The following is a 26,070-nucleotide window of genomic DNA, read 5'->3' on the forward strand; positions in this document are numbered from 1 at the left end:
CTCAGCAAGGGTCAGTCACACTGTCCTTGTGAACAACCACCACTTGCATAAAATAAACCACCCTTTCGTAACCAAAGTGCTGAGAGTTCTCTTTAGGCTGAATTGATTGATGACCTTGGTCACAGGGCCAACTTCTTTACCATTCTAGCTACTTGGAGGTGTGTAATAAATGGCACTGTCGCAATTTAAGAAAGAATCTATATTTTTTAGAGATGTATGCTTTAGTACACAGGAGCAAATTCACATAACATTCAGGACTTGTTTCAAAATACTTAAGAAATAAAGGAAAAAACGACAGATCAAGCAAATGTAAAATGTTAACAACAATTGAATCTCAGTGATGGGTACACAGGATTTCATTAAACTATTTTTTCTCTACTTTTCTGTATGTTTGATAATGCTCATCATTTAAAAAAAAGTTTAGCTTTGAATTCTGTCACTAATTAATTACATGGGCTAAATTAAATTTCTTAACCTCTCTAGAGTCTCAACTTACTTATCTATAAAATGGGAATGCTAAGTGTACATGCTTTTTCATAGAGTTTGTAAACTTGGCATAATATACATTAAGCTGTCAATAAATGTTACCTAATATTTTGGTTCTGGCCTCCCCTGCACCATTTACCTTTCAGGATGAGTTAAGGAGTTCCTAAGTAATCTCCGGGTGGTTTATCAGCCACACCAAGGGTTGGTTATGGGGACTGCCACTTTTACCCTTATCCTTATGAAAGTACTGACATGCTCTTTAAGTAAGCAACAGATTATGAATGATAAGCCATATCATCTTTCTAGTAAAAAGCCAACTTCCTAAAATAATGTATTTGCTTATATTTGCTTTTAAAAAGAGCACTGAACGATCAGCAAACAGAGTGGTCATCTACAGAAGCTGTGGGAAAGGAAGACAAGGACAGAGTAGAAACAGGCTGTTCAATGCAAACTTTAATTTCAGAACCATGTGATTATATTCCTTATTCAGAGTAAATTAAGTTTTTAAAAAGTCCTCTTAGTATGCACAAAACCCAAATATGAGCAAGCATAATTATCCTTGCCAAGAAAAGAAAAGATCAAATAATGCATAACATATGACTTTCCCAGATAAACAACAGGTTTAGAGCCCAAACCACTAATTTTCAGATGCCTAAAAAAGAAATTATGATTGTCTTTAATCATGGTACCTGGTACTAAAAAATAAGAACACACACGAACAATAAACACAACAATCCTCTCAAAATAGCAAATCACATTTCTATTTACTTACTTCTCTATTCAATGCCTATCTTCTAGCATCAATAAAGGACAAAACTTAAACTATCTCATTTTCTGAAGAGGTATGAATTTGTCAAGTATATAGGTATGTAACACCCAGCCAAACTATAAGTTCCAAAAGACTTCAGGACAGAAAGCATGGCAGAGTTAGGTCTGAAAATCAGAAATTCCACTATGCCCAGAACAGAAACCACTGTTTTTTCAAGATTTCTGAAGAGTCCATTAGATTCTGAACTTTTCCACTAGGCTATGACCTCTCAGAAGGCATTATGCAGCACAGCACAAAGCAGGAACTCAAATATTTGAAAAGCCAAATAGCTCTACAACCACTTTTTTTTTTTAAGAAAGAAATTAATAAAACTTTTTATTTTAGAGCCGTTTTAGGTTCATGCTAAAATGAGCAGAAAGTAAAGAGAGTTCCCTGTCCCTACTCAAGTACTACTCAAGTACAACCTCCTCCAGCACAGTGGTACATTTGTTACAGTCAATAAACCTACCAAAGTCATAGTTTACTTACGGTTTCACTCTTGATTTTGTACATTTTAATGGGACTGGACAAATGTATGATGACATGTATCCAACACCTGAGTACCATACAAAGTAGTGTGAATGCCCTACAAATCCTCTGTGCTCTATTTATCCTTCCCTCCTTGCTCATCCCTGGAAACCACTGATCTTCTTACTGTCTCCATAGTTCTGACCTTCCCAGAACGTCATGTAGTTAGAATCACAGAGTATGTAGCCTTTTCATATTGACTTCTTTCACTAAGTAATATGCATATAAGATTCCTGTATGTCTTCTCATGGCTTGATAGCTCATGTTTTCTTAGGGCTGAACGATATTCCATTGTGTGAATGTACCACAGTTTATCCATTCACCTACTGAAGAATATCTTGGTTGCTTCCAAGTTTGGGCAATTATTAAATTAGTAAATTATTAAATTATTAAAGCTGCTATAAACATCCCAGTGCATGTTTCTGTGTGGGCATACGTTTTTAATTTACTTGGGTAAACACCAAGGACTCTGATTGTTGGATGATATGGTAAGAGTATGTTTAACTATGTAAGAAACTACCAACTGTCTTCCAAAGTGGCTGTACCATTATGCATTCCCACCAGCAATAAATGCAAGTTCCTGTTGCTCCACATCCTTGTCAGCATTTGGGGTTGTCAGCGTTTTAGATTTTGGCCATTCCACTAGGTATATAATGGTATCTCATTGTTTTAATTTGCAATTCCCTAATAACATATAGGGAACATATATATGATATATGTATCATATATATGACATATATATATGATATACATACATGTATATACATATATACATATATATATGATATACATATGCTATCTGTATATCTTCTTCAGTGAGGCATTTATTCATGTCTTTTACATATTAAAAAACATTTTTATTGTTTATTTATTTTTGAAGGGAGGGGGCAGAGCACGAGTGTGGGGGGAGGGCAGAGAGAGAGGGAGACACAGAATCCAAAGCAGGCTCCAGGCTCCGAGCTGTCAGCACAGAGCCTGATGTGGGGTTCGAACCCACGTACCACAAGATCATGACCTGAGCTGAAGTCGGATGCTCAGCCAACTGAGCCACCCAGGTACCCCTACACATTTTTTAAAATATTTATTTTGAGGGGGGGGAGGGAGGGAGGGAGGGGGAGGGAGAGAGAGAGAGAGAGAGAGAGAGAGCGAGCACACCCACTGAAGTGGGGGAGGGGCAGAGAGAGGGGGAGAGAGAAAATCCCAAGCAGACTCTGCGGCAATGCGGGGCTAAAACTCACCAACCATGAGGTCATGACCTGAGCCAGTATCAAGAGTCGGATGCTTCACTGACTGAGCCTACCCAGGCACCCCCTGCACATTCAAAAAATCAGGTTGTTTTCTTATTGCTGAGTTTTAAAAGTTTTCTACATTTTAGATAACAATCCTTTATCAGATGTGTCTTTTGTAAATATTTTCTCCCAGTCTGTGACTTATCTTCTCATTTGCTTGACAAACTTTCACAGTTTTTAATTTTTTAATTTTAATTTCATCAGGGAAGTGCAACCTATCAATTGTTTTTCATGGGGCACTTCTGGTGTCATACCTAAAGTCACCACCACACCCAAGGTCATCTACATTTTCTCTGATGTTCTCTTCTAGGAGTTTCATAGTTTTGTGTTTTACACTTTGCTCTTTACAACCAAAAAAAAATTTTTTTAAAACATCACTAACCAAGTATGGTACCTATATAGTCTTACTGTCCAGGAGCAGGGAATATACCTTACAAATTCCTAGGGTTCAAATATGCTCTCAATGTACCCTCACCCCCGTCATGAATCATTAAAAATAGCCAAAAGATCTTCACACACAGTTCCTTACAATGTTGTAAACAATCACAATTATGAATGTCTTAGCCTAAATCTATGCTAACACCAGCTACACATTATTATAGGTAACCACAAAAAATGAAATTTTATAATATTATCACTTTTATCTGCAGATGTAGAAATTATTTATTCAGCACTTCAGCAAATCCTTCCAGAGTAGATTTATGTAATTAAAGCACTCAAACCAGAACACTTCTAATTACTGGCTATACTGCCAGTAACTGAAACCTAACTAAAACCTGGGTTGCCTCTCTACTACTGTATCTGATCCATTAAACCATAACAGATTTTATCTGTTTTACTGGATGCTAAAATTAAGGCTACCATTGAAATGTGACCATCTTCCTTTCAGAATCAGAGTTATTAATAAAGACAATTCAAAGGAATCAAAGTTTAAATATCCTTTTGGGCTCAGATCCAGAAGATATTTCTGATCACCACTGCTGACCTAATCAACTCCCTTCCTTCCATTTATTTGAGCATGCTTCCTGTGGTTACTCTCATATAAATTTATTACAAACCTATTACTTAAAGCTCAATGTCAACATCTTCAGAATACTTTCAACCAGGAGTCAAATTTTGACATTTTTCTATTATAAGGCTTAATTACAACACTCTCAGTTGGAATCAACACCAAGAAATAGCAACCCAGAAAGAGAAAGGGAATTGTGTTGTATATTGGGCATGTGAACATAAGACTTCATTAAAAATTTGCTAAGTTACCTGATCTGGAGGTAAGTAAGAATCACAATACACCGTAATTGGGAAATCAACGTAAGTGGGGATCATAATAATCTTCAACCTAGCCTACCTATGGTTTAGAAGCCTCCCCTAGCATTTATGTGTGCAAAACCAAACCTGACTCAACATCATCAGGGAAATGCAAATCAATAACCATCACAATGAGATAACACTCTACACCCATTAGGATGGCTAAAATACAAAAGATAGATAATAAGTGTTGATGAGACTGTACAGAAATTGAAAGCTTCCCACACTGCAGATCAGAATGTAAAACAGTTTAAGTCACTCTGGAAAACAGTTTGGGAGTCCCTCAAAATGTTACACAGAGTTACCTTATGATCCCGCAATACCTCTCTTAGGTATATACCCAAGAGAAATGAGGACATACATTCACATAAGACCTTGTACACTAATGTTTGTAGTAGTATTATTCATAATATAGCCAAAAAATGGAAACTCCTATATCCATCAACTGAAGAATGGATAAATAAGATGTGGTATATGGAATATTATTCTGCCATAAAATGAATGAACTACACATGTCTGTTATGTGGATGAAGCTTGAAACATTATATCTAATGAAAGCAGTCACAGAAAAGGTGCTTGGGTGGCTCAGTGGATTAAATGTCCAACTCTTGATTTCAGCTCAGGTCATAATCTCACAATTCGTGACACTGAGATGTGCGTCAGGCTGTGTGCTGACAGTGCAGAGCCTACTTGGGATTCCCTCTCTCCCTCTCTCTCTCTGCCTCTCCCCTTCTCATGCATGCATGCTTTCTCTCTCTCAAAATAAACGTTTTAAAAAAAGACAGAAAGAAGTCACAGAAGACCACACTATTCGAATTCATTTATACAAAATGTTCTGAATAGGCAAATCTATACAGAAAGTAAATTAATGGTTGTTTAGGGCTGAGAGAAATGGGGGATTGAGAAATGATAACTAAAGGGTACAGGGCTTCTTTCTAGACTGATGAAAATGCTCAAAAATTGATTGTGATGATGGCTGCATAACTATGTGGATATATTTTTAAAAATCACTGAACTGTACAATTTAAATGGATGAATTACATGGTATGTGAATTATATCTCAATAAAGCTGTTAAAAAACCTGACTGCCCAGACAGTGGGATTAAGCCTGGCGTCAGCCTTCCGGTGCTAGGTGTGGAGCCTGCTTAAGATTCTCTCTCCCTCTTCCGTTGCCCTTACCCCACTCGTTCTTCCTGCACATGTGCTCTCTCTCAAAAACAAAACAAAACAAAACAAAACATCTTACTTTTGAGAGCAAAACAACAAGGCCACTTAGAACTCAAACATTTGCTTCATTTAAACCTTGTAAAATGACATTTCATTACATCAGATTTTCATGAATGAAAGATGACTATAATGTCATGAAAGATGAAGGGGGAAAAATCAACATCTTAGGAGAAAAGAAACTTCACAATTTAGCTTTAGCTTCTTGATTTATAAAATGAAAGAATGGTTCTCCAAACTCATGTTATCCTCATTTTAATTAAAAAGAGAAAAATGTGTTTGTGTGTGTGTATGCATGTTTGGGGGGATAGGGAGAGGTGTATTCCCAATGTGTGGGTCCTCCTTCCAGAGGTTCATGTTATTTGCATATAATTGACCCCAGTAATATCATCTCTGGTGAGGATCAATAAATCTATACAGCATTATACAGATCCTCTAGTTATCACTGCCTAAAAAATTAGTAAATTAAGAACATGCCAATAGTTAGACTTAGGGTATATTTGTATGTCCTTCTTTCTGGCTAATAAGATTCTTTTTTTTTTTTTTTTTTTTTTATTTTGGGGACAGAGAGAGACAGAGCATGAACGGGGGAGAGGCAGAGAGAGAGGGAGACACAGAATCGGAAACAGGCTCCAGGCTCCGAGCCATCAGCCCAGAGCCCGACGCGGGGCTCGAACTCACGGACCGCGAGATCGTGACCTGGCTGATGTCGGACGCTTAACCGACTGCGCCACCCAGGCGCCCCTAAGATTCTTTTGAAGAACAATAATATGCTTGGTAAACAGAAATCATTCTTTTAAAATCTTAACAGTTAATATGATAAAAACAGGATATTGTTTTTTACTCCACTAAAATGTCCCACAAGACTGTTATTTATTGTTCACAGCAAAAGCCTTAGATTACTTTGAATATCTATCCATTGACAGTGGTTTATCAAGTGATGATATATCTCATACCTTAGGAGCTATTCAAGAGCCATTTGTACTAAAACAGAGATGTTACACTTATTTGACAATCCTAAAAATTACTTTAATTGTAGGAGTCTACTCAAATGTTTTAAAATGACCCTATATCAAATAAATTAATAACTCTTGTCTGACACATAGTATATAATCAACACATAGTTCCCTGTCCATTCGCTGCAAATTATTCAAGTAACCCAGAGATTTCCAAGTCAAGATGGATGAGTAAGTATACATGAACACTTTTTTCTCTCTGCTATAAGCACATACAAAGGGTAGAACAATTATTAAAGATATATATCCCTTAAGCCAATCATAAAATTCACATAGAAATACAAAGAGTGGTCAATAGTCAATCCTGAGAAAGGACAACGTTGAAAAACTCATACTTCCCAACTTCAAAACTTACCACAAAGCTAGAGTAATCAAGTCAGAGTAGTACTGTCATAAGGATTATATACATATGTGTGTGTGTGTACACATATATGTGTGTACATATATATATGTATGTGTATATATGTATGTATATATGTGTGTGTGTACATACACATATATACATATATATGTACGTGTATATATATGTACATATGTATAATTGTGTGTGTGTGTGTGTGTGTGTGTATATATATATATATATGTATGTATATATGTATATAAACACAGAAATAAGCCTTTACATTCAAGGTCAACTGAATTTCACCAAAGGTGTCAAGATAATTCATAAGAGAAAACACAGTCTTTTCAACAAATGGTTGCCAGAACTGGATATTCCAATTCAAAAGAATAAAGCTGGATCCCTTCCTTATACCATAAACACAAATTAACTCAAAATGGAGCACAGACCTAAAATAAAGAGCTAAAACTATAAAATACTTAGAAGAAAACATAGAAGTAAATCTTCATGACTTTGGATTAGGCAATAGTTTCTTAGATAAGACACTGAAAGCAAAAGCTACCAAAGAATAGATAAATTGAACTACATCAAAATTAAAACCTTTCATGCTGCAAGTCATACCACCAAGAAAGTGAAATGAAGAACAAGCCAAAGAATTGAATATACACAAATCATGTATCTTATAAGGGACTGATACCCAAAATATATAAAGAACTCTTATAACCCAGTAACAAAATGACAAAGAACCCAATTTAAAAATGGGCAAAAGATCTGAATAGTTATTTCTCCAGAGAAGATATACAAATGGCCAATAAACACATGAAAACATGTTCAATATTATTATCAATTAGGGCAAATCAAAACCACAATGAGATACTACTTCACACCCACTAAGATGGCTAAAATAGATAATAACAAGTGTTGATGAGAATACAGAGAAATTAAAACTCTCATATATACATTGCTGATGGAAATGTAAGATGGCATAGCAACTTGGGAAATAGCCTGGCAATCCATCCAAAAACGCTGAGCACAGTTGCCTTATAATCCAGCAATTCTACTCCTAGGTATATATCCAAGAAACTGAAAACATACATCTACCTAAAAACCAGTACATGAATGTTCAGAGCAACATTATTCACAATAGCCAAAAAATGGAAATAATCCATGTGTCCATCAACTGATGATGGATAAACAAAATCTACAGTGGAGAGCAGGGACTAAAAACAGGAGGTACTTGGGTACCAAGATCAAAAAAAGAAGGTGTAGAGGTTAGTAATTTAACTTCTTAGAATAATAAGGAAAGATACAATAGCCAGGCTCTCTGAGGTCTACAACTGGGCACTTGCCCATAAACCAAGTGCTGGTGAAATACTCTGACAGCTAATTCAGAAATGCGCCAAGGAATAAAATTCTTGCCCATGGCAGAGATAAGCAACAGAAACCTATGCAATAGGAATTAGGCCCTGAGCATACCTGGGGATTGGAACTCAATTTCCTCATGGGACAAAATTCCTCTACCTCCTAAATATAAGAATTGGTTCTGAGATGTGGATCCCAGGGTGCCAGACTAAGGCAAAACTGCCCTATAGGGAGAAGCAATAACAGGGAGGAAAAAAAATAAAAAGAATTAATTCTCTCAAGACAAATTTGCCAACCAATATAAAATAGACTGCAAAGCATACGAGGAAATCCAACACCACTTAAAAATAACAATAAAGCACAAATAACTAAAATTCCTTGTGAAGAAATTGGAAAATGCAAGTGAAGATAATTCCACCTCCCAGAGACAATTCCTGGTAAGACATTGTACACACCACTGACTTGTGGGTATATATATAAACGAATACAAATATCCTATGTAATGTTTAACAGATCATAGTCTATGTATTGTTTAACAACTGACATTTCCACATCATAAACATCCTATCAATAAATGTATTTCAATATTTTATTGTTCTATTGTATTCCATTGTTCTAACAGATCAAAACTATAAATGGTTCTCTACTGTCACGACTTAACATTACTGTTAAATTATTGGAAATTACTGTTAATTTCAGAAGGTGTGATAAGTAGCATTGTGATTATGTCTTTTAGAAATATTTATCAATTAGCAATTCGTACGAGAGTATTTTATGAGTGAACTGAAAGAATATTTTGAAATGGCTTTAAATTACTGGAGAAAGAAAGTAAAGTGGTAAGCACAATAAAGGTTGATAGAATGCTGATAATTGTTGAAGCTGGATGAGGGGTACATGAAGGTTTCTTATTTTCACTCTACTTGATAATATTTAGAAATTTCATTATAAAAAAAAAGTTTCATTATATAGATCCCTATATCCTTTAACTGAAAATGAGATATTGGGTTTGTTGTTGTGAGGCAAACAAGCAATTCCATTTCTGTATACACTATTTGACTATATTACTTGTATGTTCAGGAATTTCCTGGAAATAAGTGATGAGTTATACAGTTAATTCCACTAATTTACAATAGCCAACAATGAAGATGCTTAGGATGACTGTACAAAATCTGAAATTAAAAATATATTTAGCCTTTCTAATTCCAACTTTCTTTCAAAAAGAGTGTTTTATGTTATAAACCAAAATTGAAATGGGTTGAATAGGTAATAAATGATAAACACCTCAGGCTTAATATGCAAAACAATATAATAAATATCATAATAAACAATAGATAAATGTTCATTTAATGCACAAAATTACATTTAATAACCTGGTATTGAAGCATTTTTCATTTCTCAGGTTCTTAATCTGAAAAGCTATTTATTTTAGAATTCCCCTCCATACGATCCTGAAGATTGGCTAAGATAAAATTCTAGAGTCTGAGTTTTACATACTTTATAAATCAAAGGAATACAAATTTGGAGATTTCACTCAATATTTTCAAGAGCTTGTGTATTACTGTAAAACAAATTTATTAATAAATAATAGGGCATGAATGCAACCATAAAACTCAATAGGCAATAACATCAATAAATGCCCCAGGAAATATGTTTTATACACAAATATCACTTCTGATTGTTTAATACATAAAAGACATTTTTCTACTGCTCCCACCTCCATCTCAATTCTTTTAACAATAGAGCTTTCTAAGTCTAAAATATTTGAGTAAGACTGTAACTAACCTTTATATATGCACTTGGGTAGATCTTATGAACAGCATCTCCAGGTGCACGGCCCGCTTCTCTGTCTAAGTAGTAACTCTGCACAAAGACTGCATGGTCGCTAAGGCACCTGACCCAAACATCACCTTCACCTTTACATTCCAGCTGCACACCTTTGCCTATGTGCAACCTTAGGAAGAAAAAGAGAATCACATTTTGTTTGGATAAGTATTTAAAAATAAGTTTTGGTTCAGATTATATTGCATACCCAATATTAAAAAAAATTTTTAAATAAAAGACATTATATTACACCATAACTGAAAGACAGCCATTATTAACATTCTTGCGTATTTCCTTTATTTTGTTTGTTTGTTTGTTTGTTTTTTATATATATGAAATTTATTGACAAATTGGTTTCCATACAACACCCAGTGCTCATCCCAAAAGGTGCCCTCCTCAATACCCATCACCCACCCTCCCCTCCCTCCCACCCCCCATCAACCCTCCTTTTTTAAAATATCTTATTCATATAAAATAACGATGAGCATATACATAATGTTTACTACCTGCTGAATACTTAACATAAAGCCTCACTTAACCTTTACAATTCAGTAAGGTAGATACCATTAAACCCATTTTATAAATGTTGAAACTAAAGCTTATAAAAACATATAGTTACACTGTCCAAGTCAACAGCTACTAGCTACATGTGACTATTTAAATTAAACTAATTATAAAATTCAGTTAATCATATGAACCATATTCTAACTGCTCAATAGCCATGTTTTAATGTAGGCAGTGGCTACTGCAGTGAACAGCACAGATATAAACTATCTTCTTCATCACAGATAATTCTATTAGCACCAGCTTAGAGAGTAATTCACCAAAGTCACATAGCTAGTGATAGAACCATGAGTACATACTTAGGCACATATATACTTCCTTAAAGAGTTGAGATCATAAAGTGCCTAAAACTATTATATTTTCCTATAATATTTCATCTTAAGCATTTACATTTGATATATAAACTTTTAATTAACATTTTAATGACTACATAAAAAATGAAAGTTCATCAAAATTTACTTAAGCATTACCCTTTATCATTTTTCCAACATTATAAATAATATTTACAAAAACATCCTCGTTTTACATTACTTCCTCTCAACAGATTTGTAGAAATAATATATGATCAGAGGAAATAAAGATTAGTTTTCAAACTGGATACCAAAAGGTCTAGTTTACTATTCAAAACATAGAAACGTCATTAACTTAAACAAGACTTTTTATTATATCTTAAATAACAAACATCCACAATTATACTGCATGCTTACAAATTTTCTGACTTTTTAAGATGATCTTTACTTTTTTGTCTATATTCAAAATCTTGTAAGTCTACAATGAAAAACAGAACTTAGAATACATGACAATGGGGGCGCCTGGGTCGCTCAGTCGGTTAAGCGTTCGACTTTGGCTCAGGTGGTGATCTCATGGCTCCTGAGTTTGAGCCCCACAGAGCCTTGTCTCCCTCTCTCTCTGCCCCTCCCCTGCTCTCTCTCTCAAAAAATAAATAAACATTAAAAAATTTTTGAAGAATAAATGACAATGTACTATATTCAATTTTTAAAATAACTATACAGTCAACAATACCTTGCTCTTTCAATGGCTTCTGTCCTGTGGACGTTCGAAAGTTGACCCAAGCAAAAGCGATCTCCTCCAGAAGGGTCCACATATCCATCAACAGTAACAATAGGGCAGCTTGAAGGAACCTTAAATGTCTCTCCAACTTGAACATCCATTTCAAAGTAAGCGATGGAACACCAATACTCAGGAGCTACAGAGGATAAACAGGAGAACACCTACCCATGTAAGATACAAAGCATTCACTTTCACTTAAGACAAAGCTTTTCCTAAAAGAAAGGGTGAAGGGAAGAGACAGGCATTTGAAAAGCACCCAAAAGAATTTGATGAAAATGACAATGTATTAAAAGTAGGCACTTCCAAGGCACCTGGGGGGGCTCAGACGGTTAAACACCCGACTTCGGCTCAGGACATGATCTCACAGTTTGTGTGTCAGGTTCTGCACTGACAGCTCAGAGCCTGAGCCTACTTGGGATTCTGTATCCCCCTCTGTCTCTCTGCCCCTCCCCTGCTTGTGCTTGCTCTCTCAAAAATAAACAAACATTAAAAAAAAAAGTAGACACTTCCATGTCTTCCATTTTTCAGCTCAGTACCTAGCATTCTTGAAACTGTAGTCATTTTTAAAATCTGGACATTGGTTCTTACCTCAAAGGACACAGCCAACTAGGAATTTAAAGAATGGAAGTAATTAGAATCTAAAATAAATTATTTTATCATAGTGTTTCATTTGGCTGCATATATTTTCTACGTAGTCTAACTTGTATTTTTTTAAAACACACTGACTCTAAGACACATTCCAGGTAAGTGTTCTTGAGTAACATCAATTTATGGCATATTTGTATAGATCCCTAATTGAGAGACAGGGCATAAGCAAGTCAGCCATCCCAGACTAGAGTCAAGGTTAATCACACTCCACTACACAGTTGCTCTGGATAGGAATTCTCAACTGTCTCTTGATCGAAAGGTCATTTTTGGTGAAGTCAATTGATGTTAACTACTACAATTTTAACTCTGAAGATGTATTCCGTGTATTCATTGAAGCAACGATAAATGATTTAAAATAATTTTAAATGGGATTGGGAAAAAAGGCACTACTTGGTTTGATTTGCAAATATAGTTGATTAAGTATTTCTAATTTTTGTTTGAATACAATTATTAGAGACAACATAAATGGAAATTATTTGGTTTTCCTTTAACTAACAATTTATAGGGTATCTAGGAATTATTCTAATTTTTTTTTAATGCTTATTTATTTTTGAGAGAGACAGAGACAGAGACAGAGTGCAAGCAGGGGAGGGGCAGAGAGAGAGGGAGACACAGAACCTGAAACAGGCTCCAGGCTCCGGGCTGTCAGCACACAGCCCTACATGGGGCTCAAACTCATGAAACCTGAGATCATGACCTGAGCTGAAGTCAGACGCTTAACTGACTGAGCCACCCAGGCACCCCTCTAGAAATTATTCTAGGCATGGCATACAACAGCAATAAACAGGACCGCTACTGTCCCTAATCTCATGGAAATGCAGAGGCAAATAAGGAGATAAATGAGTAAGATGACTCAGGTAATGATAAATACTGTAAAGGAAATAAAATGGGGTGTGGAACAGAAGATGATTGGAAAGAATCATCAGACTAGAGGGCAGGAGTACATCCTATCTGAAAAGATAAACTTTGAAAGACCACGTATTTATGTAAAGACTGTGAACAGAACACTTCAAGAAGAAAGCAAATGATGTGCTCGCTTCAGCAGCACGTATACTAAGAAGAAAGCAAATGCAAAGGCCCTGGAATAAAAATGGATCTGACTTATTTAAGGGGGAAAAGGCCACTGCCACTTACTAGAGACAGAGAGAGACAGAGAGAGACAGAGCATGAGCAGGGAAGGGGAAGAGAGAGGGAGACACAGAATCCGAAGCAGGCTCCAGGCTCCAAGCTGTCAGCACAGAGCCCGACGCGGGGCTTGAACTCATGAACTATGAGATCATGATCTGAGCCGAAGTCGGATGCTCAACCAACTAAGCCACCCAGGTGCCCCTGAAAGCTTTCTGCTGATAAACCAATTATTGATCTGCTTCTCAATGTGCCCTTTATGAACTCTGACTCATCTAAAATTTGCAGCAATAAAACTTTCAACAATCTATAAAGATACTTGGGATGACAAAACAATAGATCTTCTCAAACTCCCAAAATATCTTAAAATGAAGTATGACAGACATTTCAAATATATTTTCAAAAATCTTGTAAAATCTATGTATCTAATTGCTTTTCGACTGTTGTCAAGGGGGTGCCTAGGTGGCTCAGTAGGACTGAGCGTCCAACTTCGGCTCAGGTCATGATCTCACGGTTCCTGGGTTTTGAGAGCCTGGAGCCTGCTTCGGATTCTGTGTCTCTCTCTCTCCCTGCCCCTCCCCCTCTCTCACTCTGTCTCTCTGTCTTTCAAAAATAAACATTTAAAACAAAAAACAAAAATGCTGTCAAGGAAGAAAGTACTTTTCAACTAAGAATTAATAAAACAGACCACATGAAGATGGTGATTCAAAAACTTAACTTGAAATGTTTTGCCACACAGATCAAATCAACTAATCACAAATACTTAAATTTCTTTAAATATGTTTGGTTATCATTAAACTTGAAAAGTAGTGATACACTGAAGTCCCCTCTTAAAAAAACAGTTTGAAATATTTATGAAGTTATTCTTTATAGAAAACATTCCATTATGCTATGAACCAAAAGCCTCAGCAAACGTAACTGGCAGGTATATTGGTTGAAGCTAAAACTAAAGAGGTTGTGTTAAGGTAAGTTAACAACGACCCAATGTTTTGGAAGCAAAAAAAAAAAAAAAAAACAGTAATAGCACTTAAAAGAGGTCTTTACACAGTCCACACAATAAATTCTGTTACAAACAATGCCCTAAAGTCATGAATGTCTATAATGCTCAGTAAAAAATAAGGCGCAAGGACATGCATTTCCTAGTTCATACTGAAGAACACTATCCAGAAGTAAAGTTCCATGGTGAGCAACCTTTTTCCATTAGAGTCAATTTACGGGAGAAAAAGAGAATTGTATAATCTCCATGTTTAAATAAGAAAAAAGATACTTTTATCATCATGAACTGTAATACCTGCAACTGCGCTTAAACCTTATTTTATTTCCCAGTTGCCAAAGGGGTTTTCATTTACCTAATTATCTCAGATACCATACAGCAATGATGGTTACATAAAGCTGCATATCTGAATAGGTTTAGTATGAGTTGATCTCCTGCTACTGGGAAGAAGTATTTTAAGAAACTTGAAGTAAACAGAAACTGGCATCAGAACTGCACACCACTGATCAGGGAAGAAAAACGACGATCTGTTAAGAGATTATTAAGGCCTAAGAAAGGAGGAAGGAGGTTACCATCTAGGAGGACAGAGAGAACCAGAGGTAATCTAAGAGGGTTCCAGAGAACTTGGCAGTCCTGGGATATAGTATATAATGTGGAAAACTTTCCACTCTCAATTTGCTAATTGAGTAATAAACAGGAGTAAGGAATAAGAAGCACTCATTAAGACTTTTTAGATCCTGGGGCGCCTGGGTGGCTCACCTGGTTAAGCATCCAACTCTGGATTTTGACTCAGGTCATACATAATCTTATGGTTTGTGAGTTCAGGCCCCACATTCAGCTCTGTGCTAACAGTGCAGAGCCTACTTAGGATTCTCTCTTTCTCTGCCCTTCCCCTGCTTGTACTCACACTCTCTCTCTCTTTCAAAATAAATAAATAAACCTAAAAAACAAAAAAAGACTTTCTAGATCTCTCTTTGCTCTTTTCTCCAAGGATCAAATGCCATATAAGTGATAAGCCTGCAGCTTCTCAAAACTAGTATTAACAGCAGGATGTAATTAGAGAGAACATTCTTAATAACTCAACAACACCTACCAAGATGGAGTGAGATTATTAATGTGCTTGCTCATTTGATACTTTTAGCTCCTTGTTGCTGAACTAGTGAAGTTGAGCTGGTCTCATGAAGCCTATGGACTGCTCATTACTGGCCAGAGAAAAGGTTTTTATGTATTTATTTTTTAATGTTTACTTATTCTTTGGAGGGGGGGAGGGCAGAGAGAGAGAGAGATGGAGACAGAATCCAAAGCAGGCTCCAGGCTCTGAGCTGTCAGCACAGAGCCCAACGTAGGGCTCAAACCCACAAACTGTGAGATCATGACGTGAGCCAAAGTTGGATGCTTAACCAACCGAGCCACCCAGGCGAGAGAAAAGGTTTTTAAAAGACTAAGTTAGCAACCTGAATTTTTTTTTTACAATATAAGAACTTAGCTAAATATTTTTTATAATGGAGAAATGTATTATAAAGCACAGTTTATCAAATAAATGTTATTCAATTACACTGGGAAATATAAATCTCCAAGGCATTATCTTCAATTTCTGACAGCAAGTAATTCAAGAAGTTAAAAACTTGGTTAAAGTGCCCAAGAGACTCATTATGAATTATTTCTTTTATTATTTAGATCTGAATGAGATGCCCTAGGAGAATCTTTTATCTACACATAAAGACTCTCTCTTGAATGGTATAGTTCCAAACTACTAAAATATAACCTGAATTTGGAAATCTGTCAATTTTGAATCCATTTGTGAATTACCAAAACAACCTCAAAGACACTGAGGAAACTCACTTTAATTTGCAATTAATATTTAATTTGATGAATATTAAAGAAAAAGCTTTTGCTTTAAGAAAAAGCAAAAACAAAGTTAATCCATAAAAAAGAAATAAAATGACTAACCTTGCCCAAAATTTTTTTCGACTTAGTTATCAAAGTCAAAGCATAAAAATCATCAAGTATATGGCCTACCTGAAATCCTTAATACCAAGGTAATGACCAATACTAATTATTTTCATTTTCTACAATTTATATTACATCTATGTCTGAAAGCATTTATGTAACTGTCCTCAAAAATCGTTTCGCAGGGCTCCTGGGTGGCTCAGTTGGTTAAGTGTCCAACTTTGGCTCAGGTCACAATCTCACAGCTCATGAGTTCAAGCCCAGTGTCGGGCTCTGTGCTGACAGTTCAGGGCCTGGAGCCTGCTTCGGATTCTGTGTCTCCCTTGCTCTCTGCCCCTCCCCAGCTTGTACTCTCTCTCAAAATTAAACATTAAAAAATGTTTTAATAAAGAAAAATTATTTCTCAAAATAGATACACTATATTTATTATTGAGGATTTTTAATTATTTCAAATATTTTATATATTCAGAAGTATATGCTTATTTTCCCTCTTAAAGGTCCTAAGTCTGGGGTAGAACATTTTAGCATTTCTTAATCAGACCTTAAGGGGCCACATTAACCACACACCTAAAACAAGTATTACTTTGCTTTCTTTTCTTTTTTTTTTCCAAATGTTATTTTTGAGAGACAGAGAGAGAGAGAGAGAGACAGACAGACAGACAGACAGACAGCATGAGCAGGGTAGGGGCAGAGAGGGAGACACAGAATCTGAAGCAAGCTCCAGGCTCTGACCTGCCAAGCGCAGAGCCCAATGCGGGGCTCAAACCCACCAACCGTGAGATCATGACCTGAGCTGAAGTTGGACGCTCAACCAACTGAGCCACCCAGGCGCCCCACTTTGCTTTCTTTTCTATTCGTTCATGAATCAAGGATAAGAAGTGAACTACCAACTGTAATTTAGTAGAATTAAAAGTACTAGGTACCAGAGGACACAGGGATTAGGAAAGGCTTCCCAAAAGTGGTATACTCCAGCTGGATCTTTACAAAGAGTTTGCACAGGGGCACCTGGGAGACTCAGGGTGTTGAGCCTCTGACTCTTGATTGCGGCTCAGGTCATGATCTCACGATTCATGGGAATGAGCCCCGCACTGGGCTATGTGCTAACAACTCGGAGCCTACTTGGGATTTTCTCTCTCCCTTGCTCTCTGCCCCTCCCTGACTCATGCTCTGTCTCAATCAATCAATCAATCAATCAATGGAATTTGCCACACACATTTAGGAGTTTAGGAGTATGTGGGTGGGCATCAAGATGGTCCCCAAGGATTCTCACCTCCTGATATTCATATCCGTGTGTTATCCCCTCCTCACAAAATAGGACCTTACAGAAATTATGACATGACTTTTGATCCTCTTTTTTGAATTTTCTTTCTTTATTTATTTTGAGAGAGAGGGTGTGTGTGTGAACAGTGTAGGGCCAGAGAAAGGGGAGAGAGAGAATCTCAAGCAGGCTCCACACTGTCAGCACAGAACCCGACGTGGGGCTCAAACTCAAGAACTGTGCGATCATGACCTGAGCTAAAATCAAGAGTCATACATTTAACCAACTGAGCCACCCAGGTGCCTCTGATAAGTCTTAAAAGACCCTGAGGCTCTGTCTTGCCTTCTCTTGATCACTTACTCTGAGGGAAGCTGGCTATCGTGTGAAGACACTTGAGAAGCTCCATGCAGAGAAAGTGGAGCTTACTGTTTACAATAACATTAACTTGCCAGCTATATGGGTAAACCACTTGGAAAGTGAATCTTCCAGCCCCAGAAAATCCTTCTGATGATAGCAGCCCAAGCCAACAACCTGACTGCAACCTCATGCGACTTTAAGCCAAAGCAAACCAACCAAACCATTCCCAGATCCCTGGCCCACAGAAACTAAGTATAATAAATGGTTATTACTGTTTAACTAGTTAAGTTTGGGGAGTAGTCTGTTGCAGAACACAGGTAACTAATATAGTGCACAAGACATAACACAAAGAAGAAGCACAGAGGAATGATACCTGGGCAAGCTTGAGTATGTGCTTCAGGATGGTTAAAGCATAAAGAGACAAGGCTAGAAAAGTACACATGGAACAGGATCAGAGTCTATTTTCTGCCCAGCTAAGGAATTCCAACTTCATCCTTTTGGCCAAGCAATGATCAGGGAAATTAATGCAAGTTCTTCAGCAGAGAAATAATTGGATCCAAATTTTAAAAGAAATACTGAATAAGAGTAGACAGTAAACCATGACTACAAGCCCTCCCAACAGGGCGACCAGTTAAAATATTCTCTTAATACTGTAATAGGAGTAATGAAGATAACAGTTGTCAGGTAAAACTCCTCTGGGGCCTCTATTCATAGTCAAAGAGTTCACAGCCCTCTGCATTCCAACCAGCTGACTCCACTACAGGTGTATGTGCATAGTTGATCCTCTCCCACAACCACTTGGACAGAGACCTTTCAGAATAATTCTTACCATTAAGTCATTAAGTCTAGTCTACTCAAGACAGAAGTTTTAATACCAGTGTGGGGTGCTCCAGATGTGTATCCTCATAACTAGTTAATGTTATTCCCTAATCACCAGGAACTGTTAGACCTCAACATCAGTTGCATCATGAGAATGCAGGAAATCTATCAGGAAACCAAAAGCAATTGCTGAATCCAAATTGAGCCCAAATAACCAGCCACCATTTCTAACCCCACCTCACCATCCCATCCAGAGTAGGTCTTTCTTCTGAGCTCTGGTTACCCTCCCTCCTGCAGACCACCTTCCACTTAGCCATATGGACACTGAGGCTCCCCAAAATGCCAGGCATCACTAATGACTCTCAATGACTAATGACTTTCTGCTTCACTGAAGTCAGAAAAAATTCTCATTCTTAAGACTCTAGATTTTCCCCTCTTATCCCAACATATTTATTCACAACAAATTAAGATTCTGATATAATGATTTCATTCATATAATTTTAAAAACAAGTAAAACCAATCTACTAGATGGTCTAAGGATGCACTCATCAGTTTCAAAAAACAAAAACAGTATCCACAAAAAGCCGGATAGTGCCGATCTCTGGAGATGAAGAAGAAAAGTTTTTGACTGAAACAAAATGCATGGGGTAGGAAGTTTTTTAGGAGTGCTGTTGTAGTTCTCAATCTGGGTGGTGGTTACCTAGGTGTTGGCTTTACTGTTATTCATGAGACTGTATGTATACTTGTTTTATATACTCTTCTCTATATTTCTCAATAAAAATGTTTTAAAACGGGAAGGCTCCTTAACCCATAAACAATGTTCAATAAATATGCAAATAACATATAGAAAACCCACTAAAGAGGATAATTTAAGTAGTATATATGTATGGTTAAAAATTACTCAGGCCCCGCCAGTAGCATTTTTCTTCTAATCAAAACCAATATTATTTGCCTCCTAAATCAGCAAAAAGACTATTGAACTATCATGCCTCTGCTGGCAAGCATGGTAAGTAAAACTGGTTCTCATACTCTGATGTGATCTCTATAAAGCAGTTTGGCCTTTTGATTCAGAAACTCTTCAAATCTCTTAAACTGAAACATGAGAAGTGTTATAAGCTTAAAAATCTTACCCTCAATAGTTTTTTTTTTAACAGCTAGAAGAAAAATTAGAACCAACATAAAAAATAACAAACCAAACACTGCTTAAGAAAATTACGTAGATCTATTCGAAGAACTATAAGTTATCCTTTAAAATGATCATTATGGTTATTGTAGTTACATTATTTTTTAAATTTTATTGGAAATACATGCTGATATATTTATATATAAAACAATTTTATAGGATTTCCTTCAAAATAATAGGTGAGGGTATAAATGAGACCAAACTGGTCCTTAGCTGACAATGGCTGAAACTGAGGGATTAGTACAATGGGGGGTCGGGGTGGGGGTGGGGGTGCTGTCTGATATTTGGTATATGTTTGAAATTCTTCATAATAAAACAAATTACTTTTAATTAGGAAAAAAATTAAGCGATCAATTTTATTTGCATCTTTTTAAGCTGAGAAAAACATATGAAGGGATAGAGGAAAGTAATCCAAAATGCTATGTTTATGTTAAGAAGCCTTCAGTATTTTAACTCTCTCTGCTTTTTTACTGCTATGGTTTAAAAGATATATTCAAATTTGAATTAAGGAAATCTATTCAGCTATTTACTCCTTTGAACATAATTTAATCAAAAAGTTTCTAAAAATTCCAGTTAACCAAAAATTCCTGAATCTATCTTCTAAAACAGACACAGTGAATTATTTTTATTTCCAGCGCACATTTTAGATTTTTCCCTGGCTTTTCAAACTACATTTTTACAGCTGTTCTATTTTGAAACCTAGTTTTCTTCTGCTGCATATTTATGTATTCAATGCTAAAACCAGCACTTTGGTACTTCATATTTTAGCTGAAAAAAACAGTTCTTGTCTTTTATTTCAGACAGTTAAAAAGTATCAAATATAGGCAGCTTATGTGGACTCTATTGGCTACTCATAAACTGTTGATTAGCTAATGCCATAAGGAGTACTGTACTTATCTAAAAAGTTAGGTAGGTTACTGTGTAACTAGACTAAAACCTGTGTGTGTGTGTGTGTGTGTGTGTGTGTGTGTGTGTGTGTTAATTACTATGAAGAAAATCTAAATATAGGGAATCATTGTTGAAATACACTTACCAGGATGATTGGAAATGGGAGGCTGGAATGCAAGCTCATTGTGAACTGGCCCTGAAGAAAAGACAATAAAAATCCCAATTTTATTTATTAAAAGTTTTCCAATGCTAAAACTTTTAATAAACCTTACTTAAATATAACTATCATACCTTAGGAGTGGTTTAAAACTTATTCAATGTCTAAAAATTTAAAAGCTTAGTTTAGATTACTTTATATAAGCAAATACTCTCAAGGTACTTTTGTGGATATTTAATAGCTAACATTTTAATGCTATGTGCCAAGTGCTGTTAAGCAATTTGCAATAACTGTACACACAAGATTTAAATTATAAATGAATTATTCATGTAAGGTGGTAAGAGTGTAATTTACAATGCAATATACAACAATAATTCAAAATCTTAGGTCCGTTCTAAAAACAAATGTTTAAAGTTTATTAAATGAAGGATAAATTGAGAGGTTATTAAGCATTAAAACACTGTGCTAAACCCTTCACACGAATTATTCCATCTGCTTTTTACAACACTCCTTGAGATAGATACTATTACCCTTAAGGCTTAGTTAGTGGGGGTTATATAACCTGCCAATGGTCACACAGCCAGTTAAGGGTCCAACCTCAGCACCTTAACCACTTTGCTGGGCCAGGCAGCCATAAAAAATTACATTCCCTAAGATATGGAAAATAGTAACATAACTGAAAAAAAGCAGGATACAACAATATATACATAGTATGATCCTTTCTCTCCCAATATATATACACCCGTTTATATGACTGGAAGAAAAAATATGAAAAATATTAGAAGTGGATATCTCTACATGGTAGGACTCTGTAAATTTTCTTATTTACACTTTTCTGTATGTTCCAAGTTTTCTTTGGTTCTATTAATCTTATAATGGAGGAAAAGGAATTGGATACATATGAAAAATTCAGGGTCTTGATTTCACTAAGCCAAATGAACAATGTTCCTCTTCTGTCTGAAATTACAAGCTATGGTTATTAGTAGAGTATCCCTCCAAATCAAGCCTGCACAGAGTAATGATAGAGACAACACGTAAGTGTCTGCATTTTGCTGAATACTATGATGAGGGAAACCTTGAGATCTTGACACTCAAGGGATTTCAATCCACTTAGGGTGGATATACAGATATACATGAGACCTAAGAACATATACAAAGTAAACAAACAAATGAATGGAAATCAATGTGATGTTAATGAAACATTAGCAACAGAGAAATAAATTTAGTAAACATTACTCCTCTAAAACAAAGGTATGATAACAAAACTATGAAAAGTAAATAATACTGTTTTTACCAAAATGCTGAAAAGCAGTAATCATTTAATGAAACTAAATTGTAAGATGAATAAAAGATGTAAAAACATTTAAAAAAAAAACAGAAAGAAAACAAGTTCTCAAAAAGAAAAGGCCCTTAAAACAAAAACAAGAGCTTACAGTAATGTCCGGGATGGGGCGGCATAGGCGGGTGGTGCTGAAGATGGCCGTTTTGGTGGTGAGGCAAATTAGGTGTGTATGGTGCAGTCCTACTTCCAGTCCAGGTGGTAGTGCTGTCTAAAAATTAAGGCCCACATGGATTAATTTGCTTTTATAAAGTCTGCCTATTTTTTCTCAACTACTTAAAAGATTTTAAAAAGCATGTACATACTATGATGGTAAGTAGCTGGCTGACCAGTAAATCCATTCTGCTGCTGTCCTGGCTGAGGCCCTGAAGCTATCTGCAACAATCCTTCACTATGGCTGCCTGCCAGTATACTGGCAGGCTGACCTAGAGGAACAAGAAGACATTAATACGGTACATTTTTAGATGCAATCCTGCGTTTTTATACAGTAAATGAAGGACCAACTATAACTGATGATCGAAGCTATAAAGATGGGCAAAAAGTGGAACTAGTCCATGGTCTATCAAATAACAAACCCTAAAGTCATCTATGAAGGCAAACCTTAACTTGAAAAAGTTGAAAATTATTCTACCTTAAAGTAATGCCTAGCTAATTTTAGAAGCCTTTTCCTTCATTAATATTCTTCACGTGCCAGCAAAATCCCACTACATGTCTAGCCTATCACAGTAACTTCAGAAGCACATCAGCTCATCACTGGCCATGCCATCTAGCTCTAGACCCTTCTAATTAGGACTCCAAAAGTCCAGGCTCAAGAAAATGTTGAAAACTAGAAATTCATTATCATCAGCACTGGTACTGGTAATGGCAAAATGCTATGGTTTGATAAAAGAAAAGCAGAGCAGGCAAATCTTTTAAATGGAATGTGATGGGTAAGGTGAAGTTTAGAAAAGTTCAAGCTTCACTGTTAAATCAATAGAGCATTGCTAGTAAAAACAAAAACAAAAACGAAAAACCACCAAAAAAAAAAAACCAAAAAAAACAAACAAAAAAAAAACACAGACACAAAAAAAATAACAAAAAAAAAAAAAACCCAAAAAACAAAAAACCACAACAAACTCGAAGTCTACTTTGAAATTTTTCATGTACTTTTAAAAACCAAAAATCATCTCTTTCCAAGAACACTACCATATTCCTGGATTTACAAGAAATTACTTACTCTTTCTATATGTAATATACCAGAAGGAGTAAGACTCCTGTGGCTTCTATTCTATTCAAAACCATTCTACAATATTGCTTACTGACCTACATTTTTTAAAAGATTTTATTGTTTTTTTTTTTTTCTTAAGTAATCTCTATCTTCAACGTGGGGCTCAAACCCACAACTCCAAGATCAAGAGTCACATGCCCCACCAACCAGGCCAGCCAAGCGACCCAATGACCTACATTTTTAAGGCCTTTTTTTTTTAAGTGGAAAATGCTTGATTTCTTTAAGCAAGCATTAATGAAGTCAATTGTTTATTCCATTTGGAAAGCAATGAAATTTCACAGTTGTTATCTATCACTGACATAACTTCAATCTTTTCTCATCTAAATGGGAATATAATCAAGATACACAAAAGGAAATGACACCATCGATCAAAGTATCAAGGAAAAGGAACATTTTTCTCCTCTCTACAAATCACATTTCCTTAAGGCTAGGATTATAAAATTAAAAGTTAAAGAGATTATTTCAATACTCCCCAATTACTTATTTTTAAACATGATGTTTTTAGAAACCTCCCTTCCTACTCATCCCAAAAAATTTTTTCCAAGTTATCTTCAAATGTTAATGACATTTTTACTCTTGCTTTTAACAACTGTACATGTCAGATTCTTAGCTACCTTACAAAAAGCGTCCCTATATAAGAGAAATGAGATTATTTTAATTTACAGATACTTAAAAAAAAAAACAAAACCTGAAGATATTCAAGTGCCAAATGAACACAGGTTGTTATCGGTACTGAATATTTCTATTACACAATTCCAAGTGTGTAAGATGAAATTAAACAATACACCTAGATAAGCTTATTTGAAAAAGTCGTCCTTTTTTTTTTTTTAAGTTTATTTATTTTTGAGAGAGCACAAGTGGGGAATGGACAGAGAGAGACAAGGGCAGAGAGAGAATTCCAAGCAGGCTCCACACCCCCAGTGCAGAGACCGACGCAGGGCTCAAACCCACAAACTGGGAGATCATGAATTGAGCTGAAGTCAGACGCTTAACCAACTGAGCCACCCAGGAGCCCCTGAAATAGTCTTCCAATTCCCCTATTTTGTCCAATTTCTTTTCTTTTAATCCTATCAATACACTTTTTTGAGATCTACAGAACATTTTGAAACAAATTCTTTAAAAATCACGATTCGACTATGAAAATATATCTAAAAAATACCAAGAAAAACTATCTGCATTTCATTCATATCACTTTTCCTGGTTTTCAATAGACTTGGCTCTAGGGAATAGAACAGTTAGAATGAAGTCACTTTAGCAAGCATCAACAAAGGCATGCAAATTTAATCTCCAGATAATATCAATAAAAGTAAGTGGCTGTACTCTATCACTAATCTATGCTTGGCTGGCTGTAATGTGCTTTCTTTTATTATCCATCACTGACCACTCTGTAAACTATATTCCCAAATTGGTAAATAAAGAGTAGACAGCTAATAGAAGCACTAAGTGATTAAGAGGGCCCAGGCTCTAAAGTATATGCTTAAAGTATAAGATCCACTTAGAATATGCTGTCTATGGTGAGACCGTCATCTCAGGTAGCAAATCCAAAATATGTTGCTACATACATTTTGGTGAAGAGGTAAAACGAATTAAAGGGAGGATATTTGGTATACTTTACGTGTAAACTCAATTATAGAAATTAGTCCCCCATTTATTCCAAAGATCAAATTTCTATTCTGAATCTCATTTGATATTAAATAGAATAATGCTTCCTTTGGTGGCAGCTAACAAAGTATTAGTCCAGATCTATCAACAATCTACTGCTGATGTGGGCTGAGATACACTCTCCTTAGCAACCAGGTGCAAATAACACCATATACATGCCAAGACCCTGCTCTGTAATTAGTTAAAAAAAAAAAAAAAAAAAAAAGCGACTCCACTTGCCAAACAGCAAACCATGCAACATTTGGTGACTGTGCAAATAAACAACAATATTAAAGAACAATATTAAAGGGCGCTTGGGTGGCTCAGTCGGTTAAGCGGCCGACTTCGGCTCAGGTCATGATCTCGCGGTCCGTGAGTTCAAGCCCCGGATCGGGCTCTGTGCTGACAGCTCAGAGCCTGGAGCCTGTTTCAGATTCTGTGTCTCCCTCACTCTGACCCTCCCCCGTTCATGCTCTGTCTCTCTCTGTCTCAAAAATAAATAAACGTTAAAAAAATTAAAAAAAAAAAAAAAAGAACAGAATCATTATTGCCCTGATCAGGCCCAAGAAAAGATAAACCTAATATCCCTCTGTCTCTATAATGTAGCAGAGAAGATGGTGTATGTCT

At 36.0% G+C, this 26,070-nt stretch overlaps 1 protein-coding gene and 1 long non-coding RNA gene across 5 annotated transcripts in view; one reads left to right on the forward strand and one right to left on the reverse strand.

The window, feature by feature from the left end:
- The window catches only part of SMAD4 (SMAD family member 4), a 60,333-nt gene that overhangs the window by 6,705 nt on the left and 27,558 nt on the right, over positions 1–26,070 (reverse strand). For 3 of the 4 annotated variants that reach the window (XR_003973117.1, XM_030335742.1, XM_030335743.1), the window contains exons 6-10: positions 22,841–22,960; positions 22,630–22,746; positions 21,185–21,235; positions 11,770–11,953; positions 10,144–10,312 (exon numbers count right to left, since the gene is read on the reverse strand). Coding sequence is in view for 3 of the 4 variants with exons in the window: in XM_030335742.1 (XP_030191602.1) it covers positions 10,144–10,312; positions 11,770–11,953; positions 21,185–21,235; positions 22,630–22,746; positions 22,841–22,960 (641 nt within the window). In the remaining variant the exon portion in view is untranslated. Of the gene's footprint in view, positions 1–8,452; positions 8,586–10,143; positions 10,313–11,769; positions 11,954–21,184; positions 21,236–22,629; positions 22,747–22,840; positions 22,961–26,070 lie in introns of those variants that run through there. The other variant, XM_030335744.1, reaches the window with a different exon arrangement.
- On the forward strand, positions 145–24,661 carry LOC115527955. The gene is made up of 4 exons (XR_003973119.1): positions 145–214; positions 644–645; positions 18,599–18,605; positions 24,651–24,661. It is a non-coding gene; the product is annotated as an uncharacterized LOC115527955 (long non-coding RNA).

Source organism: Lynx canadensis, chromosome D3 (genome assembly GCF_007474595.2).
Source record: "Lynx canadensis isolate LIC74 chromosome D3, mLynCan4.pri.v2, whole genome shotgun sequence".
NCBI lineage: Eukaryota > Metazoa > Chordata > Mammalia > Carnivora > Felidae > Lynx > Lynx canadensis.